This window comes from Haliaeetus leucocephalus, unplaced genomic scaffold (assembly GCF_000737465.1).
Source record: "Haliaeetus leucocephalus isolate CR32 unplaced genomic scaffold, Haliaeetus_leucocephalus-4.0 Scaffold616, whole genome shotgun sequence".
NCBI classification, from domain to species: domain Eukaryota; kingdom Metazoa; phylum Chordata; class Aves; order Accipitriformes; family Accipitridae; genus Haliaeetus; species Haliaeetus leucocephalus.
The window spans coordinates 2,885,897-2,905,204 of NW_010973052.1; the positions used below are offsets into that span (position 1 = coordinate 2,885,897).

At 43.8% G+C, this 19,308-nt stretch overlaps 1 protein-coding gene across 9 annotated transcripts in view; it reads left to right on the forward strand.

Moving 5' to 3' along the window:
- MTMR2 (myotubularin related protein 2) overlaps positions 1-19,308 on the forward strand; it is a 43,939-nt gene that overhangs the window by 14,906 nt on the left and 9,725 nt on the right. For 6 of the 9 annotated variants that reach the window (XR_775064.1, XR_775065.1, XM_010578211.1 and 3 more), the window contains 7 exons: positions 2,122-2,197; positions 5,435-5,529; positions 5,707-5,817; positions 7,839-7,940; positions 8,596-8,679; positions 16,331-16,480; positions 17,305-17,493. Coding sequence is in view for 7 of the 9 variants with exons in the window: in XM_010578211.1 (XP_010576513.1) it covers positions 2,152-2,197; positions 5,435-5,529; positions 5,707-5,817; positions 7,839-7,940; positions 8,596-8,679; positions 16,331-16,480; positions 17,305-17,493 (777 nt within the window). In the remaining 2 variants the exon portion in view is untranslated. Of the gene's footprint in view, positions 1-2,121; positions 2,198-5,434; positions 5,530-5,706; positions 5,818-7,244; positions 7,505-7,838; positions 7,941-8,595; positions 8,680-16,330; positions 16,481-17,304; positions 17,494-19,308 lie in introns of those variants that run through there. The other 3 variants (XM_010578209.1, XM_010578206.1, XM_010578210.1) reach the window with 3 other exon arrangements.

Below are 19,308 nucleotides of genomic sequence, written 5' to 3' on the forward strand. Positions count from 1 at the left end.
TTGTTTTGGCTTAAGATATAGCCCAGTCCTCCAAATGTTTACCGCCGGACGTGCTCCCGCTGACATCTGCAGGAGAGCAGCAAGTCCAACTGTTGACCAAAGTGATCCTGGTAGCAGCTGCTGCCCGTTTGGGGTATGGACCTTCTCAAACAAGTAGTGATCGTGTCCTGAACACAGAGTGTATTTTTACTAATGTCTTTCCAAGATAAAAGGCCACAAAGATGACCACCACCTAGGGACTAATTAGCCAGAAGCCTCCGTCTCATTGGGCATAATCCAGATGTTGCCCTGCTGATTTCAAGGCTGTTAAGTGCAAAAATCGACACACAGGAGTTGAGAGTGGGTCTATATCACAGGCTTTTGGGAGGCCGTCAGTCAGGGCTTTGATGGGGTGTGTGATCTCTGGCCAGCACAGCTGTGCTGACAAGAGGTCGCCAGCATAGACTTCTGCTAGTTATACCAGCAAAACCTTGGTTTTACTGGTATTGCTGACATGGCAGAGGAGAAGCTTTCCTGCAAGTTCAGTGCTCCCAGTGCGAGCTCTGTCAATGGTGACCTCCCTTTACCCATCTTGTAGACCCCAGTCTGGCTGCTCTGGCAGCCTCCCTGGTAAGAGCTGGCCTAAGCGGGTGCAGTTGTGAGTTTCCTGTTAGGAGGCCAAGACTGTGCTTGCTTTTATTATTATTTTTTTTAAGAGTCTTTTGAATGCATTTTTTAAAATGTACATCTTGTTCTCAAGAAGGCTTTGATCTTGCTAATCTTTTCATCTATACATCAATCTGTTGTGTGAAAATGCTGGAACGTGCTTTTGTTGTGGCATGGGGTTTCTTTGGGTTTTGTTTTCATTTTTTTGCATAGTTTAGAGAATTTTTCTTCCCTGAGGCTCTCCCTCTGGCTTGATCTTACATGAAAGTTGACCACAGATGTGTCAGGTTCTAGAGTGCCACTTTAAGCCATGTCTTTGAATTTTCTTTGCAGGGATTTCCTGATATCAAATTAAAACAATTCTTTTTCATTGCATTAAGATAAAGAAAGCATTTTGGGTGAGTCTGCACATTCAGTTGTGAGCAGACCTGAGCTCTCTCTGCCTTTCTCTACCAGGTGGGATGCACACCAACTTTCAACCCAAAGTCCTGTGGTTGCTACAACATGAGGCAGGGTCTGGACTAACTAACCTGCTCTCTGTCTGTGTTATTAGGTCAAGCAACTGGTGTGCTGCTGTGGTTGTGGTCATTTGGCCGGTTTGAGGCATGGACAATATGATTAAATCCATCTGTGTTTCGCCATATAGACTTAGCCTTAATCTTGGTCACTTATGTATGCCCTTTTCCCTTAGTTCTTGCCATAGGTTTAGACCTCAGGTTATGCTTTCATAGTTACAGCCATGCTTTCCTAAAATGTCCATCTGCTCATGATAGCAGCTGTGTAAATGCAGTCATATCTGTGAAAAGTAATGCCCTGTGGTATAAGTTTATCCCAAGAGAAAGTGGAGGAGGGGTCCTCTGGCAGCCAAAAAAAATCAAAACTGTACCTCCTATACATGCCTATCAAAATACAACCTTTGTAACAAGTCACTACTACTGAGCCGAATCAGGATCTTTGCAGTCGTTGGACCCTCATTGAAGACAGTGGTGTGACAAGGTGTCCCTTTTAACTTTCCTCACTAGTAAACTAGAAATTGCTGTACTTAATAGTTTATAGCGTCATGGTAACAGTTGGTCACTTCAGCTGGGAAAGGAGCCAATCCCCTTGGTTCTGTGTGTAACTCTGTGAACAGAGAGTTTGACTCGTGTTGATCGGTTGGGGAGGAGAAGGTTGGAGCATGGAAGGCAGCCACCTGGGAAGTGTGCTGCCAAAACACAGAGCTGGCTTCGAACAGCTTCTCCATCGCAGACATCTTGCTTAAACACTTGTGTGTGACCCAATGGTATGCTCAAGGACTGCATGGAGGTCTTTCACATGCTTTGTGTTGACCTTTTGGAGGCTGATACACTAGGCAGTACCTCAAGATCTTTGAATGTTTGTTGTCCTTGATATTATTGATCCGTTGCAGGTAAGTGTAAGCTTCTCGGCTTATGAAAACGTAATGAATTTCTTTTTCTACCTCTGTCTTTTGCCTAGGTCCTGAGGGAGACCAATAAATTAGCTGAAATGGAAGAGCCACCTTTGCTACCAGGAGAAACCATTAAAGACATGGGTATGTGAAAATTCCTTATTGTTTGCTGACCAAATAGGGTATTCTTAGAGCAAAATATCTTGGCGGTCATTGACCAACAGCAGCAAATTGCTTATGTTTTGAGAACCATGGTCAGGTTGTTTCATTAATCGAGTTATTGCACATCACATGAGCCAAGGTAACTGTATGTCTCCTAGTAGCATGTAGCAAATACAAGGCAATTCAATGTATCTGAGCATGAGTGATGAGCTAGGTTGTACAGCTTTGCATTTGCTGCCTCCTGAGAGCACATGGATCGACCATTTCAAGTTGTGCTTCTTAGGCTGACACAGCACAATTGTGTGTCGAATCTCTATCGCAGACTGCAGCAGAGGATACAGCGCTGTTGCAGAGAACTTGTTGTGATAGGGGGATGGGGCTTTTTTCCTTTTTTTTCATCCAGACATTCTGACATGCATCAGGTTTGCTGATGCACTCCAGTCTGAAAGTTTGAGTAAGCCTCTTGATTAATTTTCTGTGAAAGATTTTGCATTCACTAGTTTTAACATGTTGCCTTCTTCTTAAAATGATATCGAAGAGTGCAACTGCAGTCCTAAAAATAGCCCCCCCCAAACCAAAACTGAAAATACCTGACCAAAAAACCACACTCAACAAAACCAAACCAAAATAAAACCCCACCTCAATGCTCAGTCCTTTTCTCTACTCCTTTCCTAAGGACTCTGAACTCGTACTCCGACCATGCACTGCAGACTGACATCTAACTCACTCCACAGGCACAGTTAGCTCTTACAGCAAGACTATATTTCGAAGGGTTCCTGGGGAATGGTTTAAGGGATCAGAGTCAGCAGTGTTTTATCTGTTGACAAATGATGTGATGAGCCACGTTAAGTTTGGGTGGCTTTTGGAGTAGCCCAGACAGCCGCTGCCTGGTCCAGAAAGAACTTAAAGGCAGCAAAAAAGAAACCTTTATTATTCATCAGCAATAATTATTTCCTGGTAAAAGTGTCAAGAAAGGCAAATGTAATTCTCTTTGCATTTTACAGGGAAGGGAAGAAAAATTATTTCAGCCAACCCAATAATCTCGGGTAAGATTGGCCCTGTATGAGACAGGAATTCCATAAGCAGGGGAATTAGTAAATCCTGGTTTCCAGTATCTTTCCCCCATATGGATTCTCTTATATCTAGTGAAGACTGAGCTTATTAGACTTTCCCTTGGTAGTAACACTAGTACTGCCTCTCTATTATACCTGGCATCCGTTCTCACAAACAGTCTAGCATTTTAATGCCTTGGAGGTCCCTACTTATCAGATAGAGACTGCTGAAATCATACAACCATGATAGGGTTAAGGTCAGACAAGCCATGTGTGTAGGTACATGTGTACATGTGCAGTGTAATTAAGTAAAATTGTTTCTGTAGGAAACCAAGCTAATAAAATGCAAATGTAAAAGGTGATGTGGCTTACAAGCTGGCAAGGCCAGTGTTTGAGGTCATGCCTGGGATTCCTTACCTGGAAAACATTTTTCTAGCACTTTTCCTCTTTACCCAGAAATCCTGTTCCTTTTCAGATGTAAATGCACACTTCCCTTATTAGTAGATTTTTTTTTTTATTTTTTTCAAACGTTTTGAAATTACATTTTGAATAATGGAACTCTAGTGGAAAATCCAGGCAGTCTGCCCTCACCCTTATTATGCTTCACGAGTCTGTTTTCAAACCTCTGTCAAACTAGTCTTTGAAAAGAAGTGATTAAGAATTGGCCAATAATGAAACACTCAGTTTAATTAGAACTGGCTAGAAGCATTTTGTGTTTAATTGCCCTTCAAACAAACACATGTAAATTAAAATAAATAAATAAATATTGAAAATGCTAGCATGTGTATGTATGATTTTATTTATTTTTAACCAAAAAGCCTGTGCTACGTATTTTGCTCTAAATTAGTCACTTCTGATATTTTAAGGATCCTTCTCCGTATCCATATCTCAAGAGTCAGTGAAGACTATGCAGAAGCAGAGCTGACATGAGAGAGATTTAGTTGCATGAGTTGCCAGTGGCCTGGAGTAAGGCAGTATCTCTTCCTCCCTCCCTCCCTCCAGGCTAAATCTCACGGGATAAAGGTAGAAGAAATTCAGGTCCCCATCTTAACACCGCAGCAGCCTCGTACCTCACGTACGTGGTGGCTGTCACCTGGATGGGAGGCAAGCTGTCCTCCTGACTTCACACAGCCCTTGCAAAATGGATCCTGTAGGGTTTGGAGGCTTGAGGTTTTTAAGATGGTCCAGGGAGTTCTTTCATAGATCTGGCAGCTCTGGGCAGTGGGTCTCCTGAAAGATCTCTGTGTGTTTGAGGGGTGTCATTACTTGTCGGTGCTAGCGTAAACCATTGCCACGGCACAGCCGGCCAACTGCTTCAGTGGCAGAAGACGTGATGGGTCACTGCTGGGTGGTGAGGGGGGGAGGGAATGACTTAAATGTTGGCGTTTTTAATTGATGTAAAACAGAAGGGCAGTTAGGGGAGGTGTTTGCTGTGGAAAACCAGCAGCACCTCTTGCCTTTTGCTGGAACAAGTGAGAAACGTTTGAGGCCTTTTAAGAAGGGGACTGTTTTGAGTCACCATCACTCAGGCTCAAAAATAATTGAATTGTTGCAGAGTAACTTGATCGCTGACTTCAGACTTAAAATCACCGGCAGTTGGGTGCTATACAGATTCGTAGCTGCTGGAAATTGCTGTAGTTCCGCTGGCTTTTAGCATGAAGGTCTTCATCCCAGGGCTCACTCTGTGTACAAGGGTGTGCAAAGGACCCAAGCATCCTAGAAGCCACATGTAGGAGAACTGCCTTCTCCTGTCCTTGGTGGCACAAACCAGCTTGCAGATGATTCTTAGCTTTTATGCAGATTGTTGTCAGCTTCAAACGTACGCATCCAGGCAGGAATCGTCTCCTCTTTTCGTGTGTGGTGTTCTCAGCTACTGGCAATGCATTGCTCAGTAAGAGTAAACAGTTTGCAGCCGAACACTAGTTTTTTTACAGGGGTAGCAGTTCTGTGCAAATGTAGAATTCTAGGTGATGGTACTTGCCTGGAGTTCAATTTATAGCCAAATGCTTGCCTTCTCCACAGAACTGAAACTTTCATGTTAGTTCTAGGCTAGAACCCAGATTAAGCTTGTTTTCATTTCATGATCTGAAAAGTAGAGCCCCAAATATTGTTGCTGCCATAATTTTACTCTCATAAATTAAAAACTTTTTTTTTTCTTTTTTTTAAGCTAAGGATGTTACTTACATCTGCCCCTTCACTGGAGCAATCAGAGGAACCCTTACTGTTACCAATTATAGACTGTATTTTAAAAGCATGGAACGGGTAAGCTTTTGAAACCATCTGCTTTTGTTGGCTATTCAATCTTTAGACCTAGGTGTGCTTTGAGAGAAATTCTGTGTGAATCATAGCTATATGTTTGGGAATATAGGCTTAAGGGAGCAGGAGCTGGGGATTTTTCCCCCTCCCGTTTTTAAACTCACAAATTTGAACTGTCTACAGGACCCTCCTTTTGTCCTAGATGCATCTTTAGGTGTAATCAACAGAGTGGAGAAAATTGGAGGTGCTTCCAGTCGCGGTGAGAATTCATATGGGCTGGAGATTGTATGCAAGGTAAACTTTTATCTGTTTTACAATAGGGGAAGGGGAACATATATTTTAAAAGGTTTTCATTGTAGTATTGTAGGAAGTTCTGCAAAACATTTCAGTCAGTATGACTTCACACACTTCAAAAAACATTGGATTTTAAAAGTAATTTTCAGGATTCTCCAGCTCCACTCATTCAAGATGAGATCCAAACCTTTATTCAGGCTTTGTGCTAGGTAATGTCTTTTCTTCAAACCTAGGCGTGCATCCTGCTAATGCAGTTCTCAGGGTTGCCCACCAGGCTATTCCAGCTAGACTCCAGTTATGGTGAAATACAGGATGCTTTTCACTCACTTCAAGAGCAAGAAAGGGGCATTTTTCTCCCTAAATCATTAGCTTATGTCCACCTGCTGGTGTGCTTTGTGGTGAGGGACTGGCAAATAGCCTTCCATCCTCGAGGCTGTTCTTCCATTTCTTTCCAGGCAGTACATATTTCACATGTACCTCTCAAGAACCCTTGGAATCATTGAAAATCTAAACTTCAATAAAAATTAACAGTTCACCTCCTCGTGTGTCTACTTACTGTAGACCCACAGAGTAGATAAAGCCACCATCTCCAGTCCTAAATCTACACTTCTGCTGTTCCCCAGGGCATGGCCCCTCTGCTTCCCTCAGTGGCCGTGTGGGGAGAGCTGGATTCTGAACCTTTTAGGTCTTGGGCTGCTTAGAGCTCTTGTCAGAGCCCCCTCAAGGATGCCGCTTGATGGATAAGGCCAGATGGAGGAATGAAAAGGAGTCCGAAACTGCTCTGGTCACTGCTGTGATTTTGAGGCACCAGGAAGCTAAGCACACTCTCAAGCTGTGGGCATACTGAGTCAAGAGCAGTTGATGTAAGCTATACCAAATCACCCAGCTGCTCCCTTGTCCTATTGCAGTCATGATCCTCCCTGGCTAATGTAGGGGTGCTTGTACTGGCAAGCTAATTTTTCCCTGTTTTGATCTGGATTCCCAGTCCTCAGCCATTTTGCCTATATGCAAATTTGCACACATGGTCAGGTTTGGAGTGAATTATATTGTTTCCCTGGGTGGGAAACCCAGCCACAAACTATATGATGAGTATCTTGGCCCTATACAACTTGGGCCAGCCTGCTTGGCCCGGGCTATGCAGAGCAGTTTAGTGCAGTAACAGAGTAGTACAGATACGGCTTCTGCATCCTGAAATGTGTTCTGTCTGAGACCAATTACCTAATCTCAGTTTTGTGAGAAAGCTAAGTCTTTAGCTGTTTATCTCATTCTCTGACTTGCTGTAACATCTTCATACGCTTGAACTTGATAGCTCATTTCCTGCTTGTGGCTTTTAAACTGTTTACTACAAGTGTCTGACTTGTAGGCTTGGCTGGAAAATCTTGGCATCTTAGAGACGCTTTATTTAGTTTCCGAATTTGATTTTGTAGATGAGTACAGAAGGGAGGTCCTGGGTTACCACTCTTTGTGGAAACTGTGCTGCTGTGCAAAGTGGAGGAGTTCTCAGTTTCAAGACATCCTCTTGAGTGCACTGAGAGATGGAAGCTTTAACGGGAGATGGCACTGGTTGCTTTGCACCACACTGGCTGGACTTGGGCTCCCTACGTGCAGTAGCTCTCTGGAGGTCCTTTGTGAGGCAGTCCCTTCCAGCTGTCTTCTGGCACAGCTCAGCGTGAGAGCCCAGTAAGAGGTAGGAGGTCTGTCTCACAAAGTCCTGTCAGTCAGCTTGTTCCTCCCCTAGACTTTCAGCAGGTAGAGAGCTTCACGTGAAGGCAAGATGCTGCGCTCAGGTGCACCTGTGCGCTCCCTCTGCTCCTCTGCAGTTGTGGCAAGCTTTGTTGGAGGCTGCAGACGACTACTGAACCAAGCCCAGAGTTACAATACAATGTTCAAAGTACGATATTAAATCAGTACTAGAAAGAACATCATGATGTGACCCTATTTTGAATGCTGGCTTTTGGATTTTCTTTGGATTTTGAAGTGGTTCAAAAATCTGCAATTTGATTTCCCTCTTTTTTTCCTAGGATATTCGAAATTTGCGATTTGCTCATAAACCTGAAGGGAGAACTAGACGATCCATATTTGAGAACCTAATGAAATATGCTTTCCCAGTTTCAAATAATCTGGTAAGTATTTTCTTTTCAGTTTTTACCAAAAGACACAGAATGGCAGTAAGCTGTTTTGTTCAGTTCCATCTATTTGGTACAGTGTTCACATGGGGTGCATTTTGCTGAAGAAGGAGAAATGCTGGGTTTTAAATCTGTTTTAAAATTAATTCTGTAGGAGTTTAGATTGTATAGAAAACAGGAAAGGTCTGCTACTGTGAGGCTGGAGTCCTTCATGCATGGAGAATGACTTACTGATACATCCTCCTAACAGCTAATGGTGACTGCACTGCCCCAAATCTGGAATGCAGTTTGTCTGCTCTGTCGTGTTACGACACTGCAATTGTTGCTTCAAATACTGGTTGAAAGGATCTAGTTCTAAATATGTAAGAGCGTTCTTGCCCAAATAGTCTTTTCTTTCTGTCTTTAATAATAAACTCCTTTTGTCCGTGAAGTACTAGGTAATAGACAAGCAAGATCAGGGGTATAGAGGAAAGTACGTTGTTGTACTAATTACCTGCTACAGCGAGCATGTTGATCTTTTTCACAAAGCCCTAAAAGAAAAGTAGTGCAGTGGGAAAAAAGAAAGACCAGTCATAAGTTACTATTTGAGATCTCAAACATCCTGGAAATGGGCTCTGAGTGGGCTCTTAATGGTAAATTTTCTTTCTTTCAGCCACTTTTTGCATTTGAGTACAAAGAGGTTTTCCCAGAAAATGGATGGAAGGTGTATGACCCCACTTGGGAGTACAGAAGACAGGTGGGTATTGTGCCATGTCTTTCCTCATCTTCTCTACTCTTCAGAAGTGAGGCTCTGTGCAGTAATATAATTACAGGTCGCATAGAGCGGAGAATGATCCTGCTGACAAATGTGGTGCAGGCTGGGTTAGGACATTGTTCTGCACACTGCAGTGACTGATGACAGCAGTACAGCTTTAGAGATAGTAGCATCCACTGATGAAGTTCATTACTCAGGCTGCAGACAGCTGACTTTAGGCTTTGGTGGAAAAAACTTTTGCTCTGACTTAGTCATCAGCCACTGTTGGCAGTGAGGAACAGAGGCTGCGTTTTGCAAGTACAGGTGTCCCGTTATTGAGTTTCACACCTCAGCTCTCGCTTGTATCAGTTTTAATTCTTCCCAGTTTTTCCTGTCTCAGACAGGAACTTGGAAGGAAGAAAAATTAAATGTAGAATGCCTTCATTTTCTTGGGGAATCAGTCAGCACAGGGATCAGCCTAGAGGGTGTTGTGATTAACCATAGCTTAGAACAGACAGTTGTAGTGTGTCCAGAGTAGACTGGTCAAAGGTATTAATGATCGTGAAGCGGCAGGCTGTCAATTAGGAATGCTGTGGTAAAACTTGAGTGTTCCTGCCTGGGGGAAAAGATGGGAGAATTCTGGTTTTTATAATGAAATCACTCTTCTCATAAAATCCTTAAGTAGAGGAAACAGCACAATTCAGTGACACATTTGCCCTGGACACAGTAAAATTCTGTCTCATCCAGATCTGCCAGAATAAAAACAATTTTCCTTTGTAAAATTAAGAAATTTTAAGCCAGTAAATTTAAAGATTTATTTGGGTCTTTCCCATAAAACGAAACAAAACCTGACCTACGTCCTAGCCTAGTAGTTCATCTGATTCCTGGCATTCAAAACGTAAGGAAAGGATTAATTTTTCTAGCTTTAGTCTTCTAAAAGCTGGGCATGCCTTCTAAATTGGTTATCTAGGCCTGTCATTAACAGATGGGGAGAGAGCGCTTCACTGTTGGGGGTGATTTGTTCCCTCCTAAAATAGCTGCCTAAGATAGATCGCTGGCTTCTAGGCTGCTAATTGAAAGTGAGATGTATCTTACCTCCGCTGTCTTCATTGCAAAAAGGGTATGTTTTGCAATGAGAGACCACAATCTAAAATCATAGTAGAGACAAACTCTGATCATTTGTAATCAATGACACACATTGTATCTAAGGTCAACTTTGATTTATAAGACCAGATAATGCAGTGATTATTTCTTCATTTAGAATTTACCTCTTTCTTGGTAGTAATTTTAAGGAAAGATCTGTTTATAAAGAAGGATCTGCAGCCCAAGCTGCATGGGCAAGATGCTTCTTGATAGGGCTGAGAACTTTGGAGTAAAAGCTAAAGAACACCTGTGCTATCAAAATAATCTCCATTGAAGAGCACAGCATTCACTTAGCCAAGCTTCAGTTAAAACAGATGAAGTACAAAAGACATTCTTACAATACCTGGAGAGAAGGAAGGGTGACCCTTGAGAATTTGGAGGTAGACTATTCCAATTTCTTAATCCTGGCATGTCTGGTTTTAGAATACAAGCTTCTCTGTCCATATCAGTTTTTAGATTGTGATTGGCTGTACCTTAAATTTGGCAGGAGCTTGGTTACATGGTGAAAGAATACCTGTATCTACATGCATGTGATTTGCAGCTTTTCATGGCCTTTCTGTAAAGAAAATGGGACTCTGGGCCATGGTATCTTTGTTTCTGGTCACACAAGGTAGCACTGTTGTGTGTAAAGCATATCACAATCGAAACATTGCTGCAACGTGTACTTCTTTTGCTATGACCTGTTTTTCTATCATTTTTGAGCGGACAGGAAAGACTTAGCCTGACTGCTTTTATGTCAAGAAATCAAACTAATGTCCATATGTGGAAGCCCCTGGTCATTTGCTTACATTGGTAACTGCAAATATTAATCCAAACCTGGATTTTTTGCAGCCATGGCCTATCTGAATTTTACCCATGATGAGCCACACTCATTCCCATTCCAGATCATGCAATCCATCTGTTCCAGTAGCTTATCTCCAAAAGTGACCAACACCAGCTGCTGAAGACGAGGCAAACCATACTGCAGTAGATGTTTATGTTGTGATCTGGCCAGGAGGAGAATTTCATCCCTTTCATGAGATTGATTTAGGTCCTGCAGCATGAAGCTTTATGTCCTCTCCAAAACGTTTAGGTATTTCAGTCTGTTTATTTAATTTCAGCATTTATAACTATGGATGTTCAATTTATCTGTGTGAATGTCTTAGCCTTTTTTCTTAATCCAGCCAGGTTCTGTTAAAGCAGTAACAAATACTACAGTAAATCAGGATTATGTCCTGAAATGGCAGCAGGGATTCGTTAACAGTGAAACAAAATGGGCATCATCAAATCAGATAATGGGATTACCTGTCTCTGACTGTATGAATTGTGATCAAAAATAGAAAAGCAGGACATATGCACTGTCTGCAGGACCTTTTGGAATTGGTTTAAAAACTGTTAGTGAAGAGCTGGCCTAGGGCATAAGCAGCCCAGCAGTATGGCCAGGCATTAACTTGGTCTGTCTTAGGCCAGGTCAATCATTTCCCTGTGTGAGCAGGGACACAGAGAGAGGGGAGCGGAATGAAAGTAGAAGCCAACTACCAGGCATCCAGAAAAGACTTCTAGAATAGGATCCTTGGTAGGATCTTTGTCTACACTGGTAGACATGGCAAGTTTGCATGTCGTGTGATTTATTTACTATAATTTTTTTTCAGATTAATATAAGTGTGTTGATATGATAGAGATTGTAGCAATTAGGAAAGATACTCAGTAAACCCCTGACTTCTCTGTTAGCGTTCTTGGGAAAGATGGAAATATGTAACTTCTAAAAATCTGTGATTGTGTAAAACTATGGGGAGTAATAAACAACCTGTAGAGAACAAAAGGAACTCAGAGAGGTTTGGGATTTAGTTGGTAAATGGAATCACATGTGGCAAATGAAATTTAAAACTGAAATTGCTCCCTGATTTTTATTACACGCGGGCTGGCAGAGTATAAAACAGAATTGCAAAGTGAATAAGACTCAGTTGAAACCAAAAGGCCTTGAGATGCCTTTGGAGAAACTTAAAGCTTTCATTTTCCATAACAAGGTGGGGAGCATTTGGAAAATATTACAAGGGGTTGTGAAGTTGGAAATGTGTGGTGTTTCCCTACAGAAGTCGTGCTCGTCTAATCCTGTGCTCTGGTCATACGTACCAGGCAGCCACAGTATAGGGCTGTGGTTGCTGCTTTCAGAGAAAACGTATAGAAATTAATAATTCAGAAGAAGACCTGACCTGTTCCGAGGATAAAAGAAGTGCCCAGCATTAGTATACAAGCAGAGTGGGAAAGGTAGAGCATGAGAACAGCACCCTACAGAGGAATGTTGGGTGTAATTTAGGGGAGTAAAATGAGAATTGAACTGTTAAATGTCCCATGGTTTAACTGAGGTCCTGCTTATGCTAGGTATGTCTCTACTGCAAAACAGATCATAGCTCTCTTGTGCTAAGTGGACACAACCTGGGCTGAGTACACGGCAGAGGGACCAGCTTGGCTCTGGCAGCTGTGTCCTGTGTCGGTGCAGGGATGCGCCTGAGCTAATGTGCTCAGCCGCTTGGTATCTCATGGCTCAAGCCAAGTTTGAGAGAGGCACCGCTGGTGTGTAACTGGGGACCCTCCCTGCCTTGCCCGCTGCAGCTCAGGGTGTACCTGCATGGCTAAGCTCGGAATCGGTCCACTGGATCCTGTAGAGAGATGAATTATATGTGTAACTCCAGCAAGGAAATTATTTTTTTCCTGTCAGTGAAAGATCCTCATGTGCTTAAGCTTAAACATGTGCTTTGCAAGGTAGTGGCTTCAGTGCCGTGCCGATATGTCTTCAACAGTTTTTCCCTGCGAATGAAGAAACTCCCATCTTCTACAACGTGCATAGGTCAAGTGATAACTGAGCAGGGGTCATTAAAGTGAGGCATGAATGACTACCCAGAAGGAAACCAAGTCTGGTTTATGTGTGTAGATGATACAAAGGCTGTGTCTCTATGGTTAGATGATACAGTCGTAAGGAGTGTTCCCAAGCAGTGGGGCACCTTCATCATGAGTTCCAGGCATAGCTTCAGTCCAGGCTGTTACCATCCCTCTTTTGAGTGAGTGTTTGAGACTCTTTAGCCATGCATGAGAGTGATCTTTCAGCAAGATGTATGCACATTGAGAGTATGAAGCAGTTATTTACTGGCTAACACACAGAAAAGATAGCTGAGATTTAACTAGCTACTAGGCTGAGCATTAGTACTCACCACCTCAGAGAAGGCAGAGAGACTTTCCTGGCCAGGCAGGCACCAGTGAGAGGAGAAGGATCAGCTTCTGCACCTCCTTCAGTTGGGTTGTTGTTGCCATCTTCCACCAGCAATGTCAACACCAGCACACAGATGACCCAGCTGTTGGCCCTCACCCAATGACTAAACTTACTAAACTCGCAGTTTTTCCCTTAGGATGCGATACCATTTCATGATGTTGTTTTCCCTCTTGAAATCTTGAGCTACCAGCAATCCCCACCTCAACAGTCCTCTTCCTCTGTCTGCAGTTTTACATTTCTTGCCTTTCTGTGGATTTTCAGACAGCTCTTTCACATGGCTTTGCAGTGTCCTTGGCACTCTGAGCCACGGTGGTGTAGCTGGGCCACATCAGAGGTGGGACCTGAAGAGGCAGTCAGGCCCTTGTGGAGTAGAGAAGAGGGAGGGCTGCAAGGCCAGCTTGCCTGCTCCCAAACCTGGGCACAGTTCAGAGGCTGATACAAGCCAAGGATCACCAGTAGGCAGTTTGAACAAACTGCCCTGTTTTGAGGATGAATGAGTTTAATCGTATGGATGTGAGGTGCACTGTGCCAGCTGGTCTCAGTGAGAACAGTCTTGGGCACCTTTCGTTTATGACTATAAATGTGGCCACGTTGCCTTCCTCACTTTGCCCTTTGGCAGACACTGAACACGTGAATTCTCCTGAAATCAGGGTCTACTAGCAGCATTGGTTTACCTGGAGAAGACTGACCTTGTGCACCAGTCAGGGCAGCCAGCTCTGGTCCCTAGCAGCTTCAGGACTCTACCCGCTGTTAGCGGGTCATGCCTGGGTTCCTCCTGCAGGTGCACAGGCAGGCAGCTCCCAGAGCGGGTCCTGAGCTTGCAAAGGCTTCTTGAGTTACATCTGTAACAGTTTGGGTTGGTTTGATAGTAGGCTTTTGGGTGCTTACAACTTACCAGGAAGCAGTGAAATGCATCTTATATGAGGAAATACCAATGTGCTTTACCTCATATTTAGCTTTTTCTATTGATTCCAGCTGGAGAAAGCACAAATCTGAAGGAGCATGAGTAAATGCAGAAGCTACACTGCATCATGGCAAACGTCCTGGGAAGATGCAAATTCAGCTTCTCTTCTAGCCCTCTTTGTTTGCTTCAGTTCCTTAGAGAAAGTCATGATCTGAATCCAAAGCCCTCTTTGGGTGGTGCTGTGATTAAAGGCTCCCGTGCCAAGGGAAAGCAGACATTCCCTGTGATTCAAAGGAAATTTGAATGCTGACACACAGCATCTTTTCTTTCTTTGAGGGCTTGTCATGGATTTTCCTGCTCTGGGCTATTGCAGAGGAAAAATTTCGTTCAAATTTGTCAGGGTGGTAGCTGAAAGACCTAGAGCTTTGGAGGTGTCGGTTCTGGACTGAGCAGTGTGTGCTGAAGCAGTTCTGCCCAGCACTGTGAAGAGAGTGCTTTACAGTGCCAGTGACTGCTTGATCTTCTCAATGAGCACTGGTAGAGTTGCAGGGTAGAATGACAAGAAGCTTTTCTTCCATGTAACTGCTTGTCAGCTCTCATTTTCCTTGCCAAGAGTGTGCCGACAGTGTAGTTTTAATTCACATGTGGGGGAGGTGAAATCTCCAGGCGTTGCTGATGGATCCATTGCAGTGCAGTCATGTACTTACGAGGACAGGACTGAGAACAATTTAGTCATTTGCCATTAGTTCACTTCCAGATAGTAAGCAGTTTGATCACAGCTGATGGACAGCTAAGAGCAAGAGTCTTGCTATTCCCTGGCTGACAGCAGAGCTGGTGGACCCAGGAGATTCTGTCCTTGCTGCGTACAGCAGGTAGACCTCTGAGCATGTTTTACCCATCAGTAAGCTTGGACTGTGCGTACACACTTTTTGATGCCTTTTTCTGCCACCTCTTTGGCTTCAGGCAGTGCCAAAAATAGCTTTCCTTTAGGGTTTTGGGGTTCTTGTGATCCTGGGAGCTCTGCTGATTCCTTGTAGTAACGTTTCCTTCCCAGGGAGGGCCCCAGGACCAGGGGTGGTTCACAAGCAGGGTGTGACTGGTATTAGACAGAAGATCTGTCCTCTCCTCAGATTTCTAACCATGACCTGTTTTGACAGCATGACTCACCGCTCTGACTGGGAACCGGCTGCTGTCTGTGTGGGTCAACCACAATTACCACAGCTCATCTGACTTGTGTTAGATTTGTCATTTGTTTCCTGTGGGAGCCGCGACAGTGGTAATCAGTGTCCCACCACCCTCCTTAAAATGAAGTACTGTTTATTAGAACAGAAGCATGTATTGTTTTAAGAGCTGATGTTCCTCTAAAACAGACTCTGTGCTTAACAGCCTGGCCATGTTCACTGTAGTAGATCTGTCTTCCCCACAGAGATGCTTTGTGTCAGTGCTCAGCCCTGCTGCAGCAAGTGTCTGTTTAAATCTCTCCTTGCAGGCACGCAGTAGCAACCACACTGTTTTGATCTGTTAACTCCCAGCGTCAGCTGAACTAAGTCTGCAGGTTGTCAGGATCGTCCCCATTGTGCTTCGGGTGTTACCTGGAGGTTCTCATCTGGGAAGCTGTTGAGTTGCTTCCCCATCAGGACGTGCTGAGCTCAATGATGTGTGTGTGTGTAGATCCCCTGCTCTCCCAGCCCAAGTCAGACTAGTACAGCCAGAGAGCTTAATCTGAGAGGAACATGGGAGTTGCACATTACTGTCCAGATCACATACAGTCACGCGGCCAGAGACATACAATTATTAGGGTTTTGGTGGTTTTAGGGGATTGCACAGCTGTGCCACAAACACTGAACAAAGCCCAAAACAAATTGATTTTTTGGGGGTGTTTTACTGCCTGTTCTCACTTCTGTCTTCCCCTCCATCCTGTCTGGTAACTCCACTTTCCATCTCCAGTTTCCACCCACCACGTTTGAGCTAAGTGCCGAGAGAGGAGTGAGGACTGTTGGTCACCTGTTCTGTCCTGCTCCTGGCTCTCCTATAAGCACCATGATGCTACCAGGAGGTATGTTAAAGATGCTTTCAGGGGGATCACCTGTGTCGCCACATCTGTAGCCACCACAGTTCCTTTGCCATAGGTGAGCCTGCCTGCAGTCTTCTAGTTTTCCTGTTCCTCAGTGACCTGAGCAAAACATCTACCTCTCTGGGAAGAGGCATGAAATGCAAGTTACCAAGATAATGCAGTCCCAGGCTCCAGCCCTAAATGTCCTTCATTAACAAAAGTTGCCTTGCATTTCAGGTCTGGGGGTTTGACTGTGCTGAGATCTCAGAGCAACTCATTTGCTAACCTGCTGTTGTTTCCTCTTTAGGGAATTCCCAATGAAAGCTGGAGGTTGACCAAGATTAATGAGCGCTATGAACTGTGTGATACGTACCCTGCCATTCTAGCTGTGCCTGTAAACATTCCGGATGAAGAATTAAAGAGAGTAGCATCTTTCAGATCAAGAGGACGCATACCAGTGAGTGTGACAAAAGAAACCACTTTGATGTGGTTTTGTTACATACCTTTGGGCCATAAATAATACCAAGATCAGGCTGAGTGGATTCCAGGGAGAAAATAAATGGTCAATGGATAATAAAAGTGCCAGCAACATGTTTGAGGAGTTAGAAAGCAACATTGTCTGCTGGGACTACTGTTGTGAAAAAGATGTAGACTAAACCAAAATGAGAAGATAAGATAACTTAGCACAACCCAGACCAAATCTCAGTTCAGTTCCTGAGAAATGCAAAGCAGCCCTATTTGGTTGTTTACAGTTGTCTGGCCTACTCTGACTTGCAGGATAGAGGAATACGTAGTGATGCTCTTGATGAAAATGCTTATTAAATGAAATTAAGACAAAACACATCATTATGATGATTATTTTAGCAGTAAGTGGAAATGTACTCTTTTACTTCTCAAGTCGATAGAAAATTAAATCTGTTCCTAAAGTGCTTAACTTTTACGTGGTGTAACATAGAGTAAGACATAGCCCAATGACTGCAGAGCGAGAAAGTGTGCTTATGACTCACACAATGGCAAGAAAACAGTCTGCATCCTATTTAAAAGTCAGACTTAAACCTATTCAGTCACCTCTTGTTTGTTCAAACTTTGGGAATACCACCAGAATGAATGAGTAAGGACAGAAGAGCTCGCTCTTTCATTCAATCGTGATTTAATAGAATCCAGCCTTCTGGAACCAGCAAATACAAGGCAGGATCCCAGAGCAAGCCATTACAGGTAAAACACTTCACTGGTTTAATGAATCCCATTTTTCTTTCATTTCTTTTTCATTTGTTTTCAAAGGTATTGTCATGGATTCACCCAGAAAGTCAAGCAACGATCACTCGCTGTAGCCAGCCAATGGTGGGAGTGAGTGGCAAGCGAAGCAAGGAAGATGAAAAGTACCTTCAAGCCATCATGGATTCTAATGCTCAATCCCATAAAATCTTCATATTTGATGCAAGGCCTAGTGTGAATGCTGTAGCCAATAAGGTCAGGTGCTTTTTCCCCTGTCTAAAGCTGGGAATGTAATAATTTAAAGCACATTTCCCACCACCATTCCAAATTATTCCTGAGGATCACAAAGGGTTTTCCACTGTGAAGGGGGGAGTCATATGCAATGATCTGATTCTCTGGACAGACTTTTACACCTGCGTTGGTATCTGTAAGATATCAGAGTGACTACTAAAGTCCATTTGGGTTAATCTACAATGGGAAATGAGATTGGAAGGGGGAAAAAAAATCAAATTAGTACTGAGGTCAAACTCCAGCACCCTGGATCTTGTGTATCACCATTTTTCTCTTCACATGGTTGAAAGACTGCTTCCCCTAACAGCACTAGAACTCTGTCCCTGTTAACTGTGATGGGAGCAGCACTTCTGAAAATCAGGCATCATGATCTTTAATCTCAAAATATAAGCTGGGGATCTTTAATGTCTAGGAATGTTGCTGTGTTCTTCCTGCTGTTACAGTGTCATGGTTTAACCCCAGACAGCAACTAAGCACCACGCAGCCGCTGTCTCACTTCTCCCCCACGCAGTGGCATGGGGGAGAGAATCGGGGAAAAAAGAATCGTGGGTTAAGATAAGAACAGTTTAATAGAACAGAAAGGAAGAAAATAATAATGACAATAGTAACAATAATAAAATGACAATAATAATAATAAAAGGATTGGAGTATACAAAACAAGCGATGCACAACGTTATTGCTCACCACTCACTGACTGATGCCCAGTTAGTTCCTGAGCAGTGATTTCCACCCAGGGGCCAACTCCTCCCAGTTTATATACTGGGCATGATGTCACATGGTATGGAATACCCCTTTGGCCAGTTTGGGTCAGCTGTCCTGGCTGTGTCCCCTCCCAACTTCTTGTGCCCCTCCAGCCTTTTCGCTGGCTGGGTATGAGAAGCTGGAAAATCCTTGACTTGTTGCTAAGTAGTGTTTGTACCAACTGAAAACATCAGTGTGTTATCACCATTCTCCTCATACTGAACCCAAAACATAACACTATATCAGCTACTAGAAAGAAAATTAACTCTATCGCAGCCAAACCCAGGACATTCAGAATCACAGAATCATAGAATAGTTTGGGTTGGAAGGGACCTTTAAAGGTCATCTGGTCCAACCCCCCTGCTATGGGCAGGGACATCTTCAACTAGGTCAGGTTGCTCAAAGCCCCATCCAACCTGGCCTTGAACATTTCCAGGGATGGGGCATCGACCACCTCTCTGGGAAACCTGCGCTAGTGTTTCACCACCCTCTTTGTAAAACATTTCTTCTTTATATCTAGTCTGAATCTACCCTCTTTTAGTTTAAAACTATTAATTACCCCTTGTCCTATCGCAACAGGCTCTACTAAAAAGTCTATCCCCATCTTTCTTCTAAGTCCCCTTTAAGTACTGGAAGGCTGCAATAAGGTCTCCCCAGAGCCTTCTCTTCTCCAGGCTGAACAACCCCAACTGTCTCAGCCTTTCCCCACAGGAGAGGTGTTCCATCCCTCTGATCATTTTTGTGGCCCTCCTCTGGACCCGCTCCAACAGGTCCATGTCTTTCCTGTGCTGAGGACCCCAGAGCTGCATGCAGCGCTCCAGGTGGGGTCTCAGGAGAGCAGAGCAGAGGGGCAGAATCACCTCCCTCCACCTGCTGGCCACGCTTCTTTTTATGCAGCCCAGGATATGGTTGGCTTTCTGGGCTGCGAGTGCATATTACTGGCTCCTATTTGGTTTTTCATCCACGAATTCCCCCAAGTCCTTGGCAGGGCTGCTCTCAATCCCTTTATCCCCCAGCCTGTACTGATACCAGGTGTTG